A 21161-nucleotide genomic window follows, 5' to 3' on the forward strand; every position below is an offset into this window, starting at 1 on the left:
ATCTCTCTGTACATAAGAATGAAAAGAAACCTTGGCAAATGTTAAAATAAATAAATATTTTCAATTTTTAGTGGTAATTAAAAATGCAATATAAATTATATTTTATTGAATCTACAATTTTCATAGAAATTATTTATAGTGATTTAATATTGAATATTAGGTGTTTACAAATGTACATATCTCACCATTATTATGTTAATTTTAAAACGCCATTTACACTAGACGAGACAATAACAATTTAATAAATTTTTAATGGTAATAAAATTAAAATAAAAGCCTGTTTTAAGTGTATTTATTTCATTATGCAAAATTATTTAGTCTAGTTTTAATTTATGGGCTGTTTATATATTATTGGCAAACAAATGGCCGTTCGATATACCTACTAATTTGTATATTTATTGTACAATGGAGCATAATGGATTTTATCTATTATCATGCGTTTCAAAAAATTTTAATATAAATCTTTTGTTTGTCATTATTTTTGGTGTATGCATCTGCCAAATCATTTGTCGCAACAAATTGTTTTTATTAATTGTTCTACAATATTAAGATTGAAGCTTCCAATTTCTTGGCTAGTATAATGTTCTTCAAATATCTCAGTGTCACAAAAAATGCACGGATTACATATAATTTATATATTTTGTTTTGAAATTTGATGAAACTTAGTGGGTGGGGTAATTTTGATCCAAGAAGTATAAGAATCAGGTTAATTTAATGATTGATTGGACCTATAGAAAATTGACACTGACGTACATCAATTTTTAATTATACAGGGTGTTCCTACAAGTGATCAATAAGGGATGGAATTCCAAGGCGAAAACTTGATGTTTTTTTTGTTACCACACTATTAAGTAGTTGTACTTTGGTACCTAAAATCTGAAAACCTAGAACACATAGATTATAAATAAAAGAAAAACGGTCTAGTATACCTTTAATATACAAAATTAACTACAAATAATTTTATTAGAATAATTAAAGGTTCGAAATGTATTATGGTTGTTTCGTAATGGATGTTTTTCATGTAATCTTTCTGTTATTGTTATTCAGTTTCCTTTCAAAAAGTTTGTTCCTTCATTGTTTTCATCTAATTTATATTTTTTGAAATAAAATTTGTTCATACAAAATTTATGTTTGTATTATTTTCAAACTAGAAAGAGGGTAGGTGTGTAAGGTTTAGGTTAGAGTGAAAAATATTATATTTTGTCCCGTAACTCTTAGTAAAGGTGTATGTAATTAAAAAGAATAGTCGAGGAACTAACTTACTGTCACGAATTTTTTAGAAATAAAACTTGAGCAGAGTCGTACGCAGTTTGCTATCATACAATATAAAACAATATTTTTAGATCTTATGAATATCTGGAATAAATGAACATATTTTTTCTGTTAATACCAGTATCTATCTCTTGGTGTAGAAATTTAGGAAGCTTAAGTCCTATCACATACTTCAAGCATAAACTTTAAGGTATTGCCAGCATGGTATTTGCAGTTAATATGCTAAAGCTATAAATCCCAAAGTCTGGTTAAAGAAATTTTGGCCGTTTAAAACAGAGATAATTATTCCTACGTTCTCAATTTACGTAAAAACATTCAGTTAAACTCTCCATCTTGTTTTTCGAATTCTATCGAAAAAAATTTTTAATATCGTAAAAAATAGCTGCAAGGACAGTGAGTTATACGCTTTGAATAATGAAGAAATCGCGATCTTTGCAGCTGATTATCTCACGATCTAAACGACCAAAAATTCTGCAACTTCGGGATCTCGCAGCTAGTATTGTTATGATCTTGTGAAAAAAAAATAGACCAAATCTGTCGACAAGTGCATTCATGTTGGAAATACCTTATTGGAAATTCATGTTGGAAATACCTCATATACCATTCATGTTGGAAATACGTGACGTAAAACATCACATCGCATGACTACTCCATCATTCGAATCTAGTAACATTATCTGCCCACTTTCATTGATTTCATTGAACTGCTAATGAAAAGAAATCGAAACCGAGGACAGGGAAATGAGACTCAAGATTTATTTTGGCACACTACACTTATTGACAACGAATACATAACACTCTTATTCTGTGCCTGAATTATTAAGGGCTTTATTAAAAAAATTATATCTTAATTACAATATTTCAAAAAGCATAGTTAAAAACATAAAACATCGTTTGAAATATACATACCTATTTACATAATTTTGTTTTCTTGTAATTGTAAGTTTGTCTTGGAAATAATTTCGTTAAAACTGCCTACAAAGAAAAATCGAAAAAAGTAAATTATTAAATATTTAGAAGCAGGTATATTTACAGTACATGAAACTTACATAAGCTTTTTATAATACTTAAAGGTTAAGGTACACGTCCAGTTTTAGAGATGGTAAAATCTATTAAAAAATTTAGAGATGGTAGAGTTAAAGTACACATACCCAATGTCTTTAGTTTTAGAGATGGTAAAATCGAATATAATGGATAGTTTCTAAACTTGTACCTGATCATTTATCAATTTGATTTTCGAAACAGGCATTCAACTTTCAAAATTAATTATTGGATAGTTATCTCATTAAAGTGAATCTCCTTATCATCAATTTTTTAAATACCGATAGAAGGCCAAAGAAAGAAACAAAAGTTCCAAATCGAATACCCGAGAATAACTATATATAAAGGTTATCGAAATATTCTACATATAACAAGATCGTAATTATCAGCATTTTCTATTGAGATTATTCCAATTCTCCAATTTAACAGGACGAAATTTTAAGGAAATATAAATTCTTATTCTATTTATAAACCGTATTTGTATGTTATGAAAACAGTTTTTATGGAAATTTGAATTGGAACACAGAAGTAAGAACAAGAAGAAATGTAACCAAATCTATATTTATCGAATTATTGAGGTTGAAGAGTTTCATGTTATCGTCTTTTCATATGTTTTCAATACAGTGCAGGCGCTATCTGAGTTTAAGTATATAATGTTAGCGAACTAAAAGTTTTACTACAGGAATTATCTAAGTATTTGAAAACTCGTGTTGCTGGTTTGGAAAGTGGTTAGTTTATCCCGATTACTTTTTTATTGACTCTTAAAAGACGTTAAGTCTCATCGACTCTGAATTTTGATTGATTCTTTCTTATACTTTATGATTCCTCTAATCAAAACGTAAGTAAAGTTTTGCTCGCTAATTTTCCATTTGTATACCTCCAGTCACCGGCATACAATTACGTCAATAGAATCATAAAAAATGACCGTAATTTCAAATAATACATATATAGGTCATTCGAAAACATGCATTTTCAACTTAAATATTACTATAATTTGCTTTTTGAGTATCATGTTTATTAATAATAAACACTGTAACTTAAAAATTATGAAATAATAGCTCAATACCCAACATTATAGATTTTCATTTTTTTCTAAAATAAAAATTGTCGAGAAATTGATTTTTGAAATTGCTTAAACATCTGGTTTAATAACTTGAAATTTTAATACAATTCTCAAAGGTTTAACTACGATTAACGAGTAAATACCTCACTTCTTTTGCAATATTACCAATGTTTGTATCGTTTTTCATGCGAAGTTGTTTTTGCACACGAAATTCGGTGCCGGTGAGTGTTGTGCATCTAGCGTCTGCTCTTAAATATAGCAAAATAAATCGATCTTCTACTAATACTTTTTCCTAAGAATAATTTTTATCTTTTCACATTTGTTATTTTAGTAAACACAATAGAAACTTAATTTGTCGTTTGCTGTGGTGGTGAAATAATAATTCGTTTATCTTCTCATTGTCACCATTGAAATAAACCGACATTTAAGAAATAAAATAATGTTATAAATTAATATTTATTTTATTGCTAACTATTTACTTACTTTTCGTTTGTTTTTCATTGTATTTATGTTTGTTATTATATTTGTTATTTTTTGGGAAAAAATATATTTTAGTACAGAATAACTTACTAATACGGCAGTATTGGTTTCCCAGAGATAAAATTCTAAACTAGAAAATACAGATTTCATTCAAATTATTTGAAACTTCTCCGAATGATTCATTTCATGTTGAATAAACTATTTGCTTGGATATGCAAAGCGAATTTGAATTTTCTAATTGAAAACATGCTGTTACATGGCTAAATTTTTGAAGAATTTCAGGTTTAAAACAATTTGCGTTTTTTAATCCTTGAACAACAAAGGGGTGTTATTAATGTGTGTCTGTTTGTGGTACCGTAGCGCCTAAGCGAATGCACTGACTTTGATTTTTTTTGTTTCGTTTGAAAGTTAGTTTAATGGGGAGTGTTCTTAGCTCTATATAACCAAATTGAATCACAGGGAACGTGGATTAGGAATAGTTACTCAGAACATTACAGTTGATCCTGTTGCACGTTTCTTAGTTATGTTTCTTAGTTTTTAGCTAATTTTCAAGTGCGAGTTTAGGGTTCTGTACCCGGAACAATTAAAAATAGGCGATGATCCTGAAATTCGGGGATTTTTTAAATTGCGTAAATTTCACTTGTTTTAACAGTAAAACTTAGTTAGAGTAATCAGCAGTAAATTGTAAAACTTACGAGTAATCAGCAGTAAATAATTTACATGCTTTTTTTATTTTTAAATCAATTTATATTGGTAGGGTGTATTTCATTACCTTTCGAAAAGTGCATAATTCGAAAACAGATACAATTAATTATATTAAATTTATTTATATTTTAAATCAAGCGTGAGCAAAATAACGTGAGTGCCGACGGGTTTTAAAAACGAGGTAGACATTAGCCGTTTTATGGAGCATATAACGTTTATAAAGTCTATTGTACCATTTTATGCCCTGTCTATTATTAAAACTTATTTAAAATAACCAATTTGCAAGATAATAATTATTAATGAAAATTTTAATAATTAATTTATGGTTCATAAAATAATTTACTTAATTCGGAATTTATTGATCTGGTCTATATGAGTCATAAATGCTATACAGCTTGCCATATTTTATATACATTTAAAAATAACTTAAATATTTTTTTCTCTCAATAAAAGCATCATGTTTTAGTTTCTTCAATTTGTTTTCTATTTGTTACATTCGTTATTGTTTTTTACAAATGTTTTATTAGTTAAGTAAATGTAAATTTATTATAATTTACAAATCTTACAACATTGTCTGTATAAAAAGTTTATAATCTTATATAAATTATCCTTACAAAATATTCTAATTAATATAGTTTCATGTTAAAAATAAATTTCAAAAAATCTTCAGAATGACAACGACCTACCTATTTCTACCTACCTCGTTGCTAGTAACACAGTGAATAAAAATATGAAAACGGAAGCTACATTTACAACTTACTTCTGCATACAAATTATATTTTATAAACTTTAAATTTATTTATTCAAATTTTATTCTAATTTAATATAGTATTTGTATGTATGCAATTCAAGAAGTCATTTATAGTAATGCTTTATTTTACAATATTTTTAACTCAACATGTTATATTTAGTTTTCTTGATCATTTCAGTTCTATATTCCAGAAAACTTTAATAAAATGAATTGATATTTGAACCTTTTCACATATAGTCCTGAAGCCGGAGTACACTTCTTGGAGTTATTTTTTCAGCTAAATATTTATCCTTGTGAAGTTATTAGGTAATTCGACATAACATAAGGGCGATATTGATAGCTGTACTACTTAAGTTATGGATCCGGAAATTTTTTTGGAGCCCAGTCAGCTTTAAATTGAAGAATTTTTGTTTTTTTATTACGAAGATAATCGATTCTCCGATACGGTAGACCTCGGATCGATACAAGGCCCTTAGCCATGTACGGGATTTGACGTAGAGACTTGTTAGCGGTGACTTAAAATCCCAAGTTCCAAAACATAAAAAATTCACTGAAAATTCACTCCTTAGATTTTTAGAAAAAATATTTTTCTTTTAAATTTATCCTGCCCGTCTTTTGGTACTTTGTGTTTGTACTACTAGAGATCTTTCTTCGGACCTGGCCGACAGCCAGTAAATAGGTGTGTCTGTACTTCGACAACGATCTATGGTGTCGTAGAGTCGATATTATTTTTATTTAAATAAGAAAAAAAGAAATTATTCATCAATTTAAATGAGTTAGCGGGGAAATTAAAAATTTTCCGGGTCCACAACTTAAGTAATGCAGATTTCTCAACGCCACCCTTGTTCTGTCTTGTCCTACCTAAAGTCATAACTTCGCATGGATAAATTTTTAGCCATGAAAAAATAATTCAAAAAAATTGATGGTTCAATTTAAACCTTAATTTTTTTTTTATAAGGCATCAATTGTGGCTGGTATGACTTCCATTGAGTACCTATTATTCGCTCCGAGCGTGAATTTCGTTTCCATGACAACGATACACTACTTTAATTATAGAATTAATGGATGCATATATAATTGTGTGGATTGCATTGAAAACTTACATTTAAAATTTAATATTCTTGTTTCACAAATTTAAATAAATAATTACGATAATTAACATTTGAAAAATAATATTTGTACAATTTGATTTCTTATTTTCACAATTTTTAATGCATTAAGTTTAATTAATAAGTGTTTTTCAATCATTTTAATTTGACAGTTTCTATATCATTAACATGTAAAGAATTGCAAATTAGTCATAACAGCCCACTTTATCTCCAAAATTTTTCACTTAAAGCGCTGGCATCGATTTTATTATCCCTACCATGACTACGCACACAACGAATAACCTACGTTGAAATTCTTTTACAAAATCATTGGCATCAGCTAAAGCTACAAATATTTTTTTCAAAAATGTTTTTCCAATTTATAACTTCTATTAAAATTTCCATGATATATTCAATATTTATTATTGTACAATTATCTACACGAAAATATGCTTTTAATAAATAATTATCAAAATTATTGCTTTAAATTTTCTCAAATATAATATGTTGCAATTTTATTTTGTTATGGTTGGTTCACGTGATTGCTTTAAGTAATTATAAATTGTTTGTAATCTATCTATACTACAGAGAACATTAGTTAATAAAAAAAATTAATTTAACACATATTTATGGACTGTTCTGTATAAATTATAATTATTTTTTTGGCATCGATACTATTGGAAATAAATGTTTGGAACGTACATACCTACGTTCGTCAAGTGAATCATATAACTTGTTTCATTGAGTAAAAACTGAAAATGTAATATGTATATGTGCCATTTCTTATACGAATGAATTATTTTTTATACCTGAAGAAAATATCACTTTTTTAGATTATCATTACAGATAATTTAAAACATAATTTGTTTTTAATTTAGTTCAGGCTGGCTAGCTGGCAAAGAGAAGAAATAAAGTTAATTTCAACAATATATGGGTACGCAAAATTCAAGTGAATTGTAAGAAAGTTTTGGTTTATTGCACGGTACATACATATAAACCAAATACATGCTTTGTAGTCAAATAATGTGTTTTAGCTTTACAATACCACGCAACTACAAAAATATATAATATAATGTGTGCAAATGATGCTTATAAATTTAATAATATAGATTTCGCTCTTCAATCATCGATATTCTAACTATAGTCGTCTCTGTTCATCAAATGGCAGATCTTCGATGAACTCATAATAAAATGAAAATTTTGTTTTTATATTATCGACAACCTTATATTTTAATAGTATTATTATAAACTACAAGATTGTCTAAATATTTTAGATAATTTTTTATCACACTCTCTAGATTTTTTGATATAGAAATATCCAATTGAAAAAGATAACCTATATGATTCAAAGTCTTTTCAACCAACTTTGAACGCTAAATAATAATACAAAATCCGATGACCTAGGAATAAATTGTGATTTTTGGAAACTTTGTTATTCAAGAAATTTATTTATAAAGTTTTATTATAATTTCTAGCATTGTTCAATCCTTGCATATCTCCTTGAATAAAACAAATCATCGCTGTCCATAAATCATCACGAAAAGTTGAAATAACCATTAGATTAGTAAATCTGGAGACTAGTTAAATATATCCAGCGTTTTAACTGTAAGCTGAATTATATAAAACTATCAAAAACCCATATTCAAATTGTGTCTGTACGTTTAATATTTTATTCTAGACGAATTGATAAATTGGATCTGGAATTGCAGAATAAAGAAAAAGTGATTCTTAAATAAAAAATAATAGAGAAGTCAGATAATTTTTTTTTTTTAAATAGGTAAAACACTAAATATGATGATTTCTCTAAAAATATTCACATTGTGTCTACAATACTGATGAGGGAAAATCAGTAATTTTTAACGGAAATAAAATAATTCGGATAAAACCTTTTTTTAAATATTCATGACCGAAACTTTTACAATTTTTATTATGTTATTATCGAAACTTTTTTAGTTTTTAACTGGTTTTATTTGTGTGACATTCAATTAAAGTCAAATTTGAATTTTATGCAAAAACTTTAACTTTCATTTCTACAATTTTAATTAATTAACTTCTATTAAAGTGAAATGACTAAATGGCTTTATTAAATAATATTTCATTACACTAGTAAATAACCGTAAACCTTTTTATCAATTTTAACTACAACTGATTTATTTTAAAACTAGCAGATATCCGCAAACGTCGCTGGATAATTTCAACTTTAAAAACAAAGATTGCGGCTTCATAGCCCTCACTTATCCTCCCTTTTGTTTACAATTTCGATTTTAATTTTTCGATGCGGAACCCTAATTTAATGTTTAAATAAAATGCAACCCATGTTACTATTTGATAATATAGCATACTATGGTTGAAAGAATTTTTAAAATCGGTTAAGTAGTGCACTAAAAAATGACGGATTTTCATACAATTTTTCATTCTCTATTTCACTCCCTAAGAGTGGATTATCGTATGCCTATGTCATACAAAGACACGCCCTCCAAGTGTCAAGTCTCGACGATCAGCGGTTAAGGCTGTGCGTTGATGCCGTCAGGCAGTCAGTCAATCATATCAGTCAGTCAGGACAAAGCATTTTATGTGTATAGATATTGTAACCGAAACCAATACCGAAATAGTTTTAATTTCCTAAAATGATACCCAAACCTATACTATCAAGTTTATTAACGGATTAGAATCTCTGGTAGAAACCTTTTGTGCGATACTACGTGATAGACTTTGATGTTTTTATGAGTTTTTGACGGGTTTCGAAAAAACTGTGTGACCTAAAGACCTTTGACTGTAAATTCAGAACAATAATCAAACTATTCATGCTACGAATAGCTTGATTTATTATATTCATTTACAAAGACATAAAATAAAATTCTTCTTTATATTTTGACGTTATTCCAATAAATTGAGTTATTATCATTTAAACATTGGCAATTATGTATGACATAGAATGCATTGTATACTGTAATAAATTTGTTGCAATTGAGGTTATCTATTTGAATCCTTCTCTTCTCTAGAAATATATACTATTTATATTATTTTTATACAAACGTTTTGTTTTTTTTCGTCTTTTTCTCCTAATAAAAGAATCATTAAAAAATAAAAATTTGCACTCTGATGATGATTGTATCGCAACACCAGAGATGATAGAAACTTTCAGAGATGATAAAAACTCTCAATCATAAAAAAAACTTTTAACAAAAAGAAAATCGAATCCAAAAGAAAAAATAATTTTAACGACATTATATTATCGTTATTTTTTTACTTTTTAGTGCATATTAATTTGTTTTCAAAATCGTTAACCTCCTCGAATTGATAACCTCCTCCTTAAAATTATCATTAAACCCTTTGGTGCTGCGATTTAACTTAAAAATGTATATTTTGCCCATAATTAAACTATTGATATTGAAAATTTCCACCTTTTTAAGGATCGTTTTTTTTTAAATTTCTTAAATATTAACATTTTATGAAATATTTTCGAAACGAAACGAAATGCCTTTTTTCATCTTTTGCAATTTTTCATGTGCTGAAAAACATTACATTTTTTTAGATATCATTCCGAATCCAACGACCATTATTTCTACATTTCATCTTATCGACTAGACTATTATTACAAAAAATATAAGCATAGAAACGATGTAAAATTAAATTGATTTTACAACATTTTTGTTAAATGAATTGTAAAAGAAAAAAAATTAATTTCTGTTCGAGATCCTCAAATTATTAAGCATAATTTAAGTGTGTCTTCCAAATGCATGCCACATTAGGCGGGGAAATAGACTTGCGCTACGTTTTCCTTTCGAGACTTATGTGACTGCCTCATTCGTATCAAACGGAGAGTTCCTAACAAGAGTGGCTTCCGAATACATGCCGCTTTAGAGAATTTTATGCAGACGTGAAGATGGACGTGCGTTACGTTGTCTATTTGGGCCTTATTTTGTACCGAACGAGAAGTAGAAATGCTTCATTCATATCTAATAAAAGCCTAACCGAAATTTCTAGTCGCTTAGGAAACTCAGGTGTTATTCATATTTAACCCTTTTATTAGTACATTAAAAGCTTGTTTGTTGCACTTGGAACAACGTGTAACTGTAATCCTTTAACAACAATCCTTTTCATTGTGCATAATAATTCTATGTATTTTGGTAATTTGGGAAATGTTTTATCATTAATTTTTTGTAACTCCATAAATTAGAGGAATTAACGCTAAAAGTTTTGTTCAGGAAGTTATTAAAATGAAATGCTTTTAATTAAGTTGATGAAAAACAAATGTTAATTTTCATTACCATAATTTATCCATTAAATATAACAATCATCAGCAATATGTAAACAAATTTTTATTGTTTTAATTACAATAAACACATAAATCAATTTAGAGTTCATAAAATATTTTAACGATCACAGAGAAATGTAACTTTTAATCTTTTAGGTGGCAGTTCGTTAAATTTCCATAAATCATGGCAAAAGTGGGCGTAGCATAAAAATTTTTAAAATTTAAAATTACGCGTTACACTATCGTTTGATGAATTTCTTCAAATACAGCGGTTGATCCCATGCTTGAATGTATTTTTTATTGAAGAAAGATACTCACAGAACTAAACTCGGACTGTAATAGCATGTTGTGTATTCATTTTTGACATCTATTTTATTTATTTTGGGGGACCAAATTACAAATTTTTTGGTTTTCATAACCTAAACTCAAAAACTAAAAAATATCTTATTCATCCGAGTCAAGTATTATTTGCTTATACGGCTCTAATAGACAATCCTCGTCTTGGGCAATATGATTTTGATATATTCTATTCGACTTCAAGAGAAAATAAAATAAAGTTCAATAACTAAAACTTCGACAGCTTAAAAAACCCCTTCCAAAAAGTTGGAAAACAAGATTAAAAAGCCTCTAAGATTAAAAAAGATTTTCACAGGCCAGAAAAGAGGTTGCTCGAATGTAATGACAATTTTACTTATCATAACAATTTCAAATGGAAATATTTATTGGTTTCATACTTTTTAGAGTGTGATTATGTAGTCTTAGAAGATTTAAGGGCACAGATGAGCGATACATACATATCGGTCAAAAACATAACCCTACCCGTCGCCGGATAAAATACTGACTTTAATTTGAACTGACTGAATATTTTAAGTAAAATATTTTGTCGCAAATGGTCTAGTTTTACTATTGTTATATTAAACATTTATTTATACTTACAAAACTAAATTTTGCAAATCAATTTAACAATAAGACATAAAAAGTATGCCAAAAGAATTTAACAAACAAAATATCAATTTCTTTTGAAACGATATTAATTTTTTGTAACGTGTCTAGAATTATAAAAAAAGCAAAATAAAAAAATAACAATAGTACTATATACTTTATAAATCATTGATTCATTTCCTGATAATAAAAAATAAAGAAATTCTTTTTGTGTAATAATTTGGAACGCTTGGCGTCATTTCTTACAGGAATTTGAAAGTTGATAGTAAAAATATGCTTTATAAATACACAGGCATTATATATTATATTATTTTCTTATTAAGTGAGCGTAAAGAAGTATTTTTATCTATTATTAATTTATTCATTTCTGTTTGATATTTATATAAAGAAAAACATTTTTTACATAATGTCCATATACAAACAGGTTAAATTGAGCAGTGCTGTTTTGTTTATTTTCGGCTCAGACATTGTGTGTCACCCAGAATAAATCGCATGGTCATAATTTTAAAACAATGAAATAATGTTAACAATTATAGATTATAAAGAAAATCGAAAGCTTATAAATAGTAAAAAAAAATAAGCTCTTCACGTGAGTGCTATTCTTATGGTACACACATTCCTTATTTATTACTTACTTAGAGGGTGAATACGCGCTCACTATGTCAGAGGCAGGTACTGAGATCAATATCCAGCACTGGGAAAAGTATTTTTTTAGAGTTTTATAGCTCTGATAATATTAGTTTTATTTCTGTTAATATTTTTTTCTGCAACTTTACCCATAAACAAAATTTTCAATTTTTTAATATTAACATAAAAATTTTTACGTGCTTCATTTGCCGTCTTTTCACCACAGCTTGATGTTATATTACGCATGTTACGCATGTTATATTACCTTTTATTCACGAAAAATCGCGAATGAGAAATGCCCCAAACACACGCAAAAAACGAAGGAATGAAAATTCCGATTTGGATTTTCGGACCGATTACAAGAAATTCCCTATACTGGAAAGTAAATGGTAGTTTTACAAAATTTATCGGAATGTAGTGATTCTTGCTCTTGTGAAACTGGAGCAAAAAGAAATGAAAAAATGAAAATTATGCCGTAAATTCGAACATTACGGGCATAATTTATCTTGTGTTCTAAAAATCATAACTTTGCACTTTCTTAACTTAATGACATCAGATAGACTATTGATTATATAAGAAAGTAAATAAACATTATGAAAATATATACACGGTAAGAAATGTTTGAGGTGTACTACAATTCTGGTATGGTATTGAGACAGATACTATCCACCAGAAGTATTGTGGGTATTGCCAACTAGTGTGGGCCTGACGCCCATACCGTATTGATTCGTCCGCCAGAACTATTGGTAATGTTATTATTCCCTCAATTGTCAAATCAGTATGGCATGGCGTTCACACTTACATAGTGATATCCATAAAAAACTTCTTACCGTGTAGTTTGTAAAAACACCGCAACTTGCAAGTCTGGCGGCCACTAGCTCTCATATAAACGATGAAAAATTCTTTTCCCAACAATATAAGGGTTATATCGCAAAAATTATTTGTAAAATTAACGCATATTTAATTACATAAGAGAGACTGGTTTTTTTGTTTTTTCGGGTAAAAGTTTAAGAGATAATAGGGGGTAATATAAATTTCATTCTTCCTAAATTCGTTTTTCTCACACTTATGTTTCTGCTAAGGATGAAGATAGGGCCTACAAATTGTGTTCCTATGTATAACTATTTTTTCGAGTATCTCACTTTTTATATTTTGTATACAATAGTACTTGACGTGTATTTATTGACATTATTCTGGATTAAAAAATATTATATACAGAGTAGGCACCTATACGTATTGATGATTCGAGCTAGAAACTATTCTATTCTATATTTGCCTGTCTTATCCATATTGGTACGTAAATATAACGACACAACACTCAAAAATATAGTATAAACGAAGCATGATTGGCAAAAAGTAAATTGAGCACATTTTCCCTCTATTATTTTAGAAAGTATAATATTTCTAAAATATTTTTTTAGAATTTCTGATCTTGATTTCTCGGGTTCTACTTATTTTTCGACAAAAACATTTGGTCAGGATCTAAAAGGTATGACTTTAAAATGTTGACAGCAAACCAATAACTTTTGTGCAGGCCCTCCTTCGCAAAATTATTATTACTTATTTACTACGCGGTAGAAAGTTAGTGTTCATGGATTTTTTTACGTGCTAAAGCTTAAAATTGGTTTTGTTTTATACTCCTTAAGAATTGAGTTCTGCTTATTTTTTTGGCAAAACGAAAGTTCTGAAAAGAATGCTGAATTTACTTACGTCTGTCTGCGTGTGTACACATAATTCATGTTTAGTTATGAATCGTGAATTTTACAGTGACAGCTCATAGATTTGTTTGTATATGTAAGAGGATTTGCTACAACAGTTATAGAATGACAATCTCTATAAATTTATAGTGAAAACTGATTTATGTTTCCCAGAAGTATGAGAGAGTATTTTATAAAACAAAAAATCACAACCACAACTTCTCTGTGGAATAAAAAAAAAAAAACAACAAAGTATATTTATCGAGCATGGCGTTATCATGCTATCTATAAACTCTGAATATTTTTAAATAATAGACGTATTACTACCTAATTCTCTGGTTTTCTGTTGCAAAATTCAGATTAAACAATTTTTATGAAAGTATTATTTTCAAATTTAAACGTAATATATTTTATTAAGAATGAATGTCAACTTTTTAGATTAATTTAAAAAAACAATAACATCTAATAATTTAATAAGAGATGAGTCTATTTATCAATTCTAAAATATCCAATATCTCGAATTTGCATAATAATCACGTTAATTTTATTAAATTATAATGTGAATATAACTATGTTTTAATTTGAGCACTAATTTGGTAAAAATTTTCTAGAAATAGGTTGTTTTAAAAATAAATTAATTCTGTGATAGTGTCCCAATTGTGAACGCAAGGGCTAAAAACTTTAGAACTCAACCAACTCCTCTATAGTCGACAAACTCGAGCCAATCAACTCGTAATTACAACAATTTTCCGGATCTATAAAATTTTCGGTCAATTTTGTCCGATTACCTAAAAATTATGGAGTTTACTGTATTTTCAATTTCAGTCGTTTACTTTATTTTCAACTTCAGCTGTTTGTTTCACTTTGCAAAATTATACACATAGTCTAATGTTACAAAAATATTAAAAAAGGATAGATATTGATTGTTATTTGTCGTAAAGAGTCGAAAAGTAAATTGAAAATAAATAGAAAAATCATTGTAGTCAATCCAAATACGACTTACTTTAATCTATTTTTATTTTTATTTTACATTGAATCCCAGACGATTGTAAGGATTCAGTTCTCATCAAAAAGTCGGTTGTGGTTGCTCATTCTTCCTAGACCTCCTAGACTTTGTAATATTTGAATTCCTATGCTTGATTTACTCCACTTACATCTCCTCCCTCCCTAAACAGTAAGAACACATTTCTTTGGAATGTAGACTTTTTAATGGACACTGTATTGTTAACAATTGATTAAATCTAAAATTTGTTTGAAAAATGTTTAAAGAAGAAATAATATATTTCCATTAAAGGAAATTTTCTTTCTTTTCTATATTTAAGTGTAAAAACTGTAGGCTTTTGTATTATACCTATTTATTACGTCTTTCTCAATTTCAAGATTACATCAAAAAAAGTATTCATTTTGATGGCGTTTAATGAACATATGGCAGTGTTCGTATCTTATAAAAAATATCTGATATCTTTTTGTGTTATATCTTTTTCAACAATAATATTATAATAATTTGTTCGTATTCTTTCTTGTTTGATTAGAACGATTTCTTTTTTGTTACAGCCGGATAAATTAAATGTACACAAAAATGATGCAGAAAGTTGGGACTACACAATTGGCAGTAAGTTTTTTTTTCTTATTTTTATACTGTTCTCGTATCTTTTTTCTCTACTTTATTGATATCGCACCACGGTTTTAATTAAATTTTTACATAGGGATGGATACATTTTTTTACATCCTCAATCTAGTTACTTTTTTATTGAAGAATATATAGAATGTTTCATTAAAAATGGTTATTGCGTATTAAATTTGTTTTATGCGAATATTATCTGGTGTAATTATAATAATTTAAAGTTATCACACTTGTTATGCGTAAAGTTTTATTTTTGTTTCTTGTTTGTTTTTCTTTACATTTCTATATTTAATATTAAAATCTATACGACTTGCATGTTTTAATTGGAAGTTTAAGGTAATGACTTTTTATCTATGGTGTTTCCGAAAAGCACGGACCTCTACTATAAAGACGTTCTCTAGTACTTACAAAAAAAGCAAAATATGTATAGGTCGTTTAAACTGAAATGATACTGTTCGAGAGAGAGTGAAGATTTTAGTGCAATTATTTTATCATAATATTCCTTATTTATTTGTAAATAATATAAATTTAATTAAAAAATACTTTTTACAGCACAAGCTTTTATTGTACTAAAAAATTGTACTACTATTTGTAAAAGCTTGAAGCGCTCAATATAAAATGTCACCAATGATTTGAAATTTGAATTAAAAAGTAGAGAATAATTTTTATATGTTAAAAAAAGAAACAAAGAAAAAAGAGTGATTAGGAGAAAGTTTTTATCTAGCGTGGAGTGCTAGATTTCAATGTGTGTAAATATTTTATTGGTAAAAGTAAAGTCATTATAAAATATCTTAAACAGTACCGCATGTTCTTTTACGATAAAATTATTTTTCTCACTCTATTTTTATTTTTTTAAGTTATAGAAATTTTTTTCTACTTTTTAGTTCATCTGATAATTCTGATTAGGATAATCGGACAAATTTATTAATTATTGTATTCATTGGTCATTGGTCCTTAATAAGGGTGCGAAGTTTCAATTCAATCCGACGGTTTTAAGTGGGTGAAAATCACATTCATGAATTTTTTGTAGTTTGTGATTACGGCCATGTTGTAAAAATATAAAGAAAAATTATATAGAATAAAGTATTACTATTAATAATATCCATTTTAATGAAACATTCTCTAGATTTTTATTCAGTTTCTTATATAAATTTCACCATACAGTCAGTCACAGTTATGAACATAACGAAACAAAATTTATTCTTACACCGTCACCTATTTACACAGTTTATCTTCTACGTTACACATTTTTATATCCTTGTTGTAGGTTGACTCCATTTCACTAAGATTATTACTTACGATACACAAACAAGTTACTTATTAAAATTTCTGAATTAAATTTAAGTTAATGAAATGAAAACTGAACAGAAAAAATGTAGAATAGCGTAATTTTTTATATTAAAATTATTTTACATGATTACCCGCTTCAACTAACAAAATAAACTCAACATTTAACACATTAAAAGTTTTTATTTAAATGAAGTAATTTAAATGAATGAATTATATAGATAAAATTTATTTTTCTGTAATTTTTAGCCCCATAAATGTATGTGAAGTGTACGATTTAAGGTTGCAATTCTATTGAATAATATGACTTTTTATGGTACTTAGTTCCAAACGCTCATAAAAAAAAATTATTGACTAACAGACGATATCTTTCCTGCCAAAAATACTAAAAGGAAAATAGAGCACTTAAAGGCTTTTCGATTCGATTTATTTGCAAACACATTAATATTGCCCGTTTTACTCAAAAAGTTATTTTTTTTGGGGTATTCTTATCTGTAAAAATGTTGAATCAATGCTAATAGGGCACAATTACTAAAAGAAAAATAGAGCACTTAAAAGTTTTTCGATTCGATTTATTTGCAATCACACTACTATTTGTTTGTTTTAATTACACAAAAAGTTGTATTATTGGGGTGGTTTATAAATAAATAGTTCATAGCGCGTCCATTATCGTAATTTTTTAGTTTCCTTGGATGATTTTAGTATCTATCTACAATTCGCGAAAACAAAAAGCCAATGGAGAGCGAGGTCATGGTCAATGGTCAAATTAATGCCCGGTAAATGGTCAAATATCAAAGGAACTTTCTGCGGCACTATATACCTATAACTATGAGTTTGGGTCAAGAAATTATGACTTGGAAAAATAGTGCATAGAAATGTAAATATCGATAATTTTACCGCAAGTCATAAAATTGCAAGTAAGGCAAAAACTTGTGTGTTATTTGTTAAATTTGTTCGAGACGAGAAACAATAATACCTATTTTTCAAACCCAATTCATATTGAAAACTGAAATTAGTTTTCATGTTAGTTTTAATAAAAAACGTGAAACAATGGCATTTTCTCATTACCTGATGACTTTGTAAACCAAAATGACAAAAATATCCACCATTTTGTTTTCTCATTCAGAGTTTGTAGTAAACTTATTTTCTCTAAAAATGATTTTATTGTAACGCATAAAACTGCCGCACGTATAAATGCCACACGAATAGTATTGGTACGTTAGGTAAGTTTCAAGAATGCACTAAAATATTAAAAAGAATGGCATAGTAAATAAACATTCAATTCAGGATTTAGGTCAGGAAAAAATAATAGATACTACAAAATGGAATATCTAATCTAAAAATATTTTTTCGGTATAAATAATACCATGAATTTTCGAAAGATCAACCATTTCATTTTATAATCCATTACTTTTTTTATTACATACAGGATATTTGTTACTTCTTTCTTCCACATAATATTATATAGTTTAAGCTCAATCAAAGCTTTTATTTAAAAGTATAACTTTTATTATTTTGCAAATATGAAACCATAAAAATATTGAATTGTAAATATTTGAGTTAGTAGGCATTTTTTTTTCAAATGAATCAATCACATATGTTCAACGTCTGGGTATTCGATGTTCAAGAATATTTAGGCGTACATACTAACACAGCAAAATACTTTTAGTATAAATGGATTTAAAAAATAGTTTTTAGCACTCCTGCTTATGCATAAAAACCTTCATAATATGTTGCCGAAAAGGGTGGCAACTTCCGTCGAGTTTCATTAAGAAAGCATAATAGGTTACAAGCCAATCCTAAAATTTTTTAGGTGAACTGACAGCCCACGAATCATGCTGATAAAGATGTTCCTATATGTTCATGTAAGTTTAAGCACCATGGCGTCAGTTTTGTGTAAAATAATCAAAATTTGTAACCTCCAGCGCCGAATGCAACTTTGTCAAAGATCAAAAAAGTCGATATGCTTTTTCTGGACGTTTTTAAAGAAGACTAAATTTGCTACAATATGAGACTAGAATTGTCTCTGTAAACTCAATAGTTTCCGAGATAACCTTTTGAAAGTTCATCAACGTAGCTTTATACCTCAGAGTTTGCGTCAAATTCGGTAGTTCTGATTTTTTGCAGATTCGTTTATGTTGGCCCAATGAATAATCCAAGTTTGTGGCCCAGAACGTAACTTGGTCAAAAATCTAAAAAAACCGTGAAAATTTCGGCAAATGACTATTTTTTGATAGTTGACTAAATTGGCTACAATATGAGACTAGAATGAACTCAATGCAATAGTTTCCGAGATAATGCCTTTCAAAGTTATTTGAAATTTTTGGCAATATTCTGTCGTTCTGAAATAATTTTTACCCTAATTCTTCGTAAATCTGATAAACTACGAAATTTTAACGGTTTTTTTGATTTTTGACAAAGTTGCCAAAATTTTACCACTTTCTCAATTTTCGTTTTTAAAACATGTGAAAAAACAGATGTTTCCATATATTTTAGGCGTTTTTTCATCTGGCCCCTGTAAACCAAGGTATTATCTAAAATCTTATCGTGCTTATTAAAAAAACTCCTACTTTCTTGTTTTGGAATCTATTTCTTGAAAATTGCTTTTAATTGCTTTATCAGTGGAGAAAATATTTAACAACCCCAAAAGTATTGATTATTAATCTTTAACCCCATAACATTCATTCATTTAGAATGTTTAGAACTATAACATATCAAAAATTACACAGGTTAGGTGGGAACCGATTTCCATGAAGGCGCAATTCCACTGAGGCAACACTGGGCGATATGTCGCTCGATCTTCGTTGCCAAATGTTGCTTAATGTAGGCGTGCGACAACGAAACACAAAACTCAATTAAATGTAGCATGCGGACTTGTTGCCTCATGTCGTATGCGCTTTGTTGTGCATGAGTGTGGCATGCGTTCACTAGACGCCGACACCGTTCGACACGTGGATTCATGTCGAGAGATGACGCATTCGACATCTTGTAATAACAGTCAACATATTTTTTGTCGTTTTGTGTGTAGCATGTGTCAATGGCGCATGCTACATGTTGCCTCAGTGGAATTGCGCCTTAAGATTTGCGCGTTGTCCTTTCAATATTCTTAGAATCAAATATTTATCCCAGAACATACTGTACAAGTATTAATCCTCCACTCGTATATGTATTTTCACTAATTGTTATCTAAATATAAATTGATGGATCCTAAATTCTCATCTGAATCGTTGTGGATAAATAAAAAATGGTAACAATGCCAATCAAGTTGAATATTGGTAACTAGCGAATGATGCGATTCAATGTATTGTATATAAAAATTTTTTACCATTGAATTTGATTTATTTGGTTACAATACAAACATTGAATCAATCAATAAATTGAATGAATGTGAAGTTCAGTTATGTATTATAAATATATCATTCATTATTGTTTTTTAATGTATATTACACACATATTAATTTAATTTAACTGTTTAGTTCTACTTACATCATTTATTGCACACTATTGTTTATAAAATTTTGTTCAAATTCAATGTTAACACACCAAATTGATTCTATTATTGTTATTCTATGTTTAATTAATTTTTAAATGCATTCATTATATTTTAATTAATAAAAAATTAGGTCGGGAGCGCATGCAAGGTTTAATGTCTCATTAGTTATTACTTAAGGGAGTACTGTCTATCGGTAATAGACTTTGCATTCAGAATTTAATGAAACTTGGCATAGTTGTCCATTATTATATCATAATTAACCAGTTAAATTTCTAGGGACCTTCAGAGAAAAGGGGCCTGTCGTGTGAAATAATCAATATGTCGTGTTTAATCAATGTTTATCGTCGTAAATAATCAATAAACGGTTATACAATGAAGAAGGATTACAAACACGTCAAAACGAAGCCACTCACAAAGTTTGGAACTTGTGCTAATAACTGAAAAATTACGTGAGATGTAGTGGAAACTACATTGTTCGATTTACTGCCTCCCTCAGTATCTTAATACATCTTGTGCCACTTAAAATTTAACATCTTTACTTACAAATATTAATTGAACACAAAACTAAATCAATTAAACTTTATCTTCTAAACGTTCATTACTTGTTATCGAATAACAATAACAACATAGTAATATGTATGCCCATCAATTATTCTACATGAATGACTTATGTTTGTATATAATATGATTGACAGCATTTCCTTTAAAGTTAAACCATCATTCGTGTATATTGCATGTATGAAACATATTTATGTGACATCAAGTTTAAAAATAATTTACATAAATTTTAATAATAGCTACTAAAATAAATGTAGTTATATCATTTTTACACAA

At 28.0% G+C, this 21161-nt stretch overlaps 1 protein-coding gene across 1 annotated transcript in view; it reads left to right on the forward strand.

Annotated features, from left to right (window-relative positions):
• Window positions 1-21161, forward strand: part of LOC123293240 (heterogeneous nuclear ribonucleoprotein L) — a 406564-nt gene that overhangs the window by 229680 nt on the left and 155723 nt on the right. Inside the window, exon 5 of the mRNA XM_044873989.1 lies at window positions 15478-15535. Within this exon, the coding sequence (XP_044729924.1) occupies window positions 15478-15535 (58 nt within the window). The remainder of the gene's footprint in view (window positions 1-15477; window positions 15536-21161) is intronic.

This window comes from Chrysoperla carnea, chromosome 2 (genome assembly GCF_905475395.1).
Source record: "Chrysoperla carnea chromosome 2, inChrCarn1.1, whole genome shotgun sequence".
NCBI classification, from domain to species: domain Eukaryota; kingdom Metazoa; phylum Arthropoda; class Insecta; order Neuroptera; family Chrysopidae; genus Chrysoperla; species Chrysoperla carnea.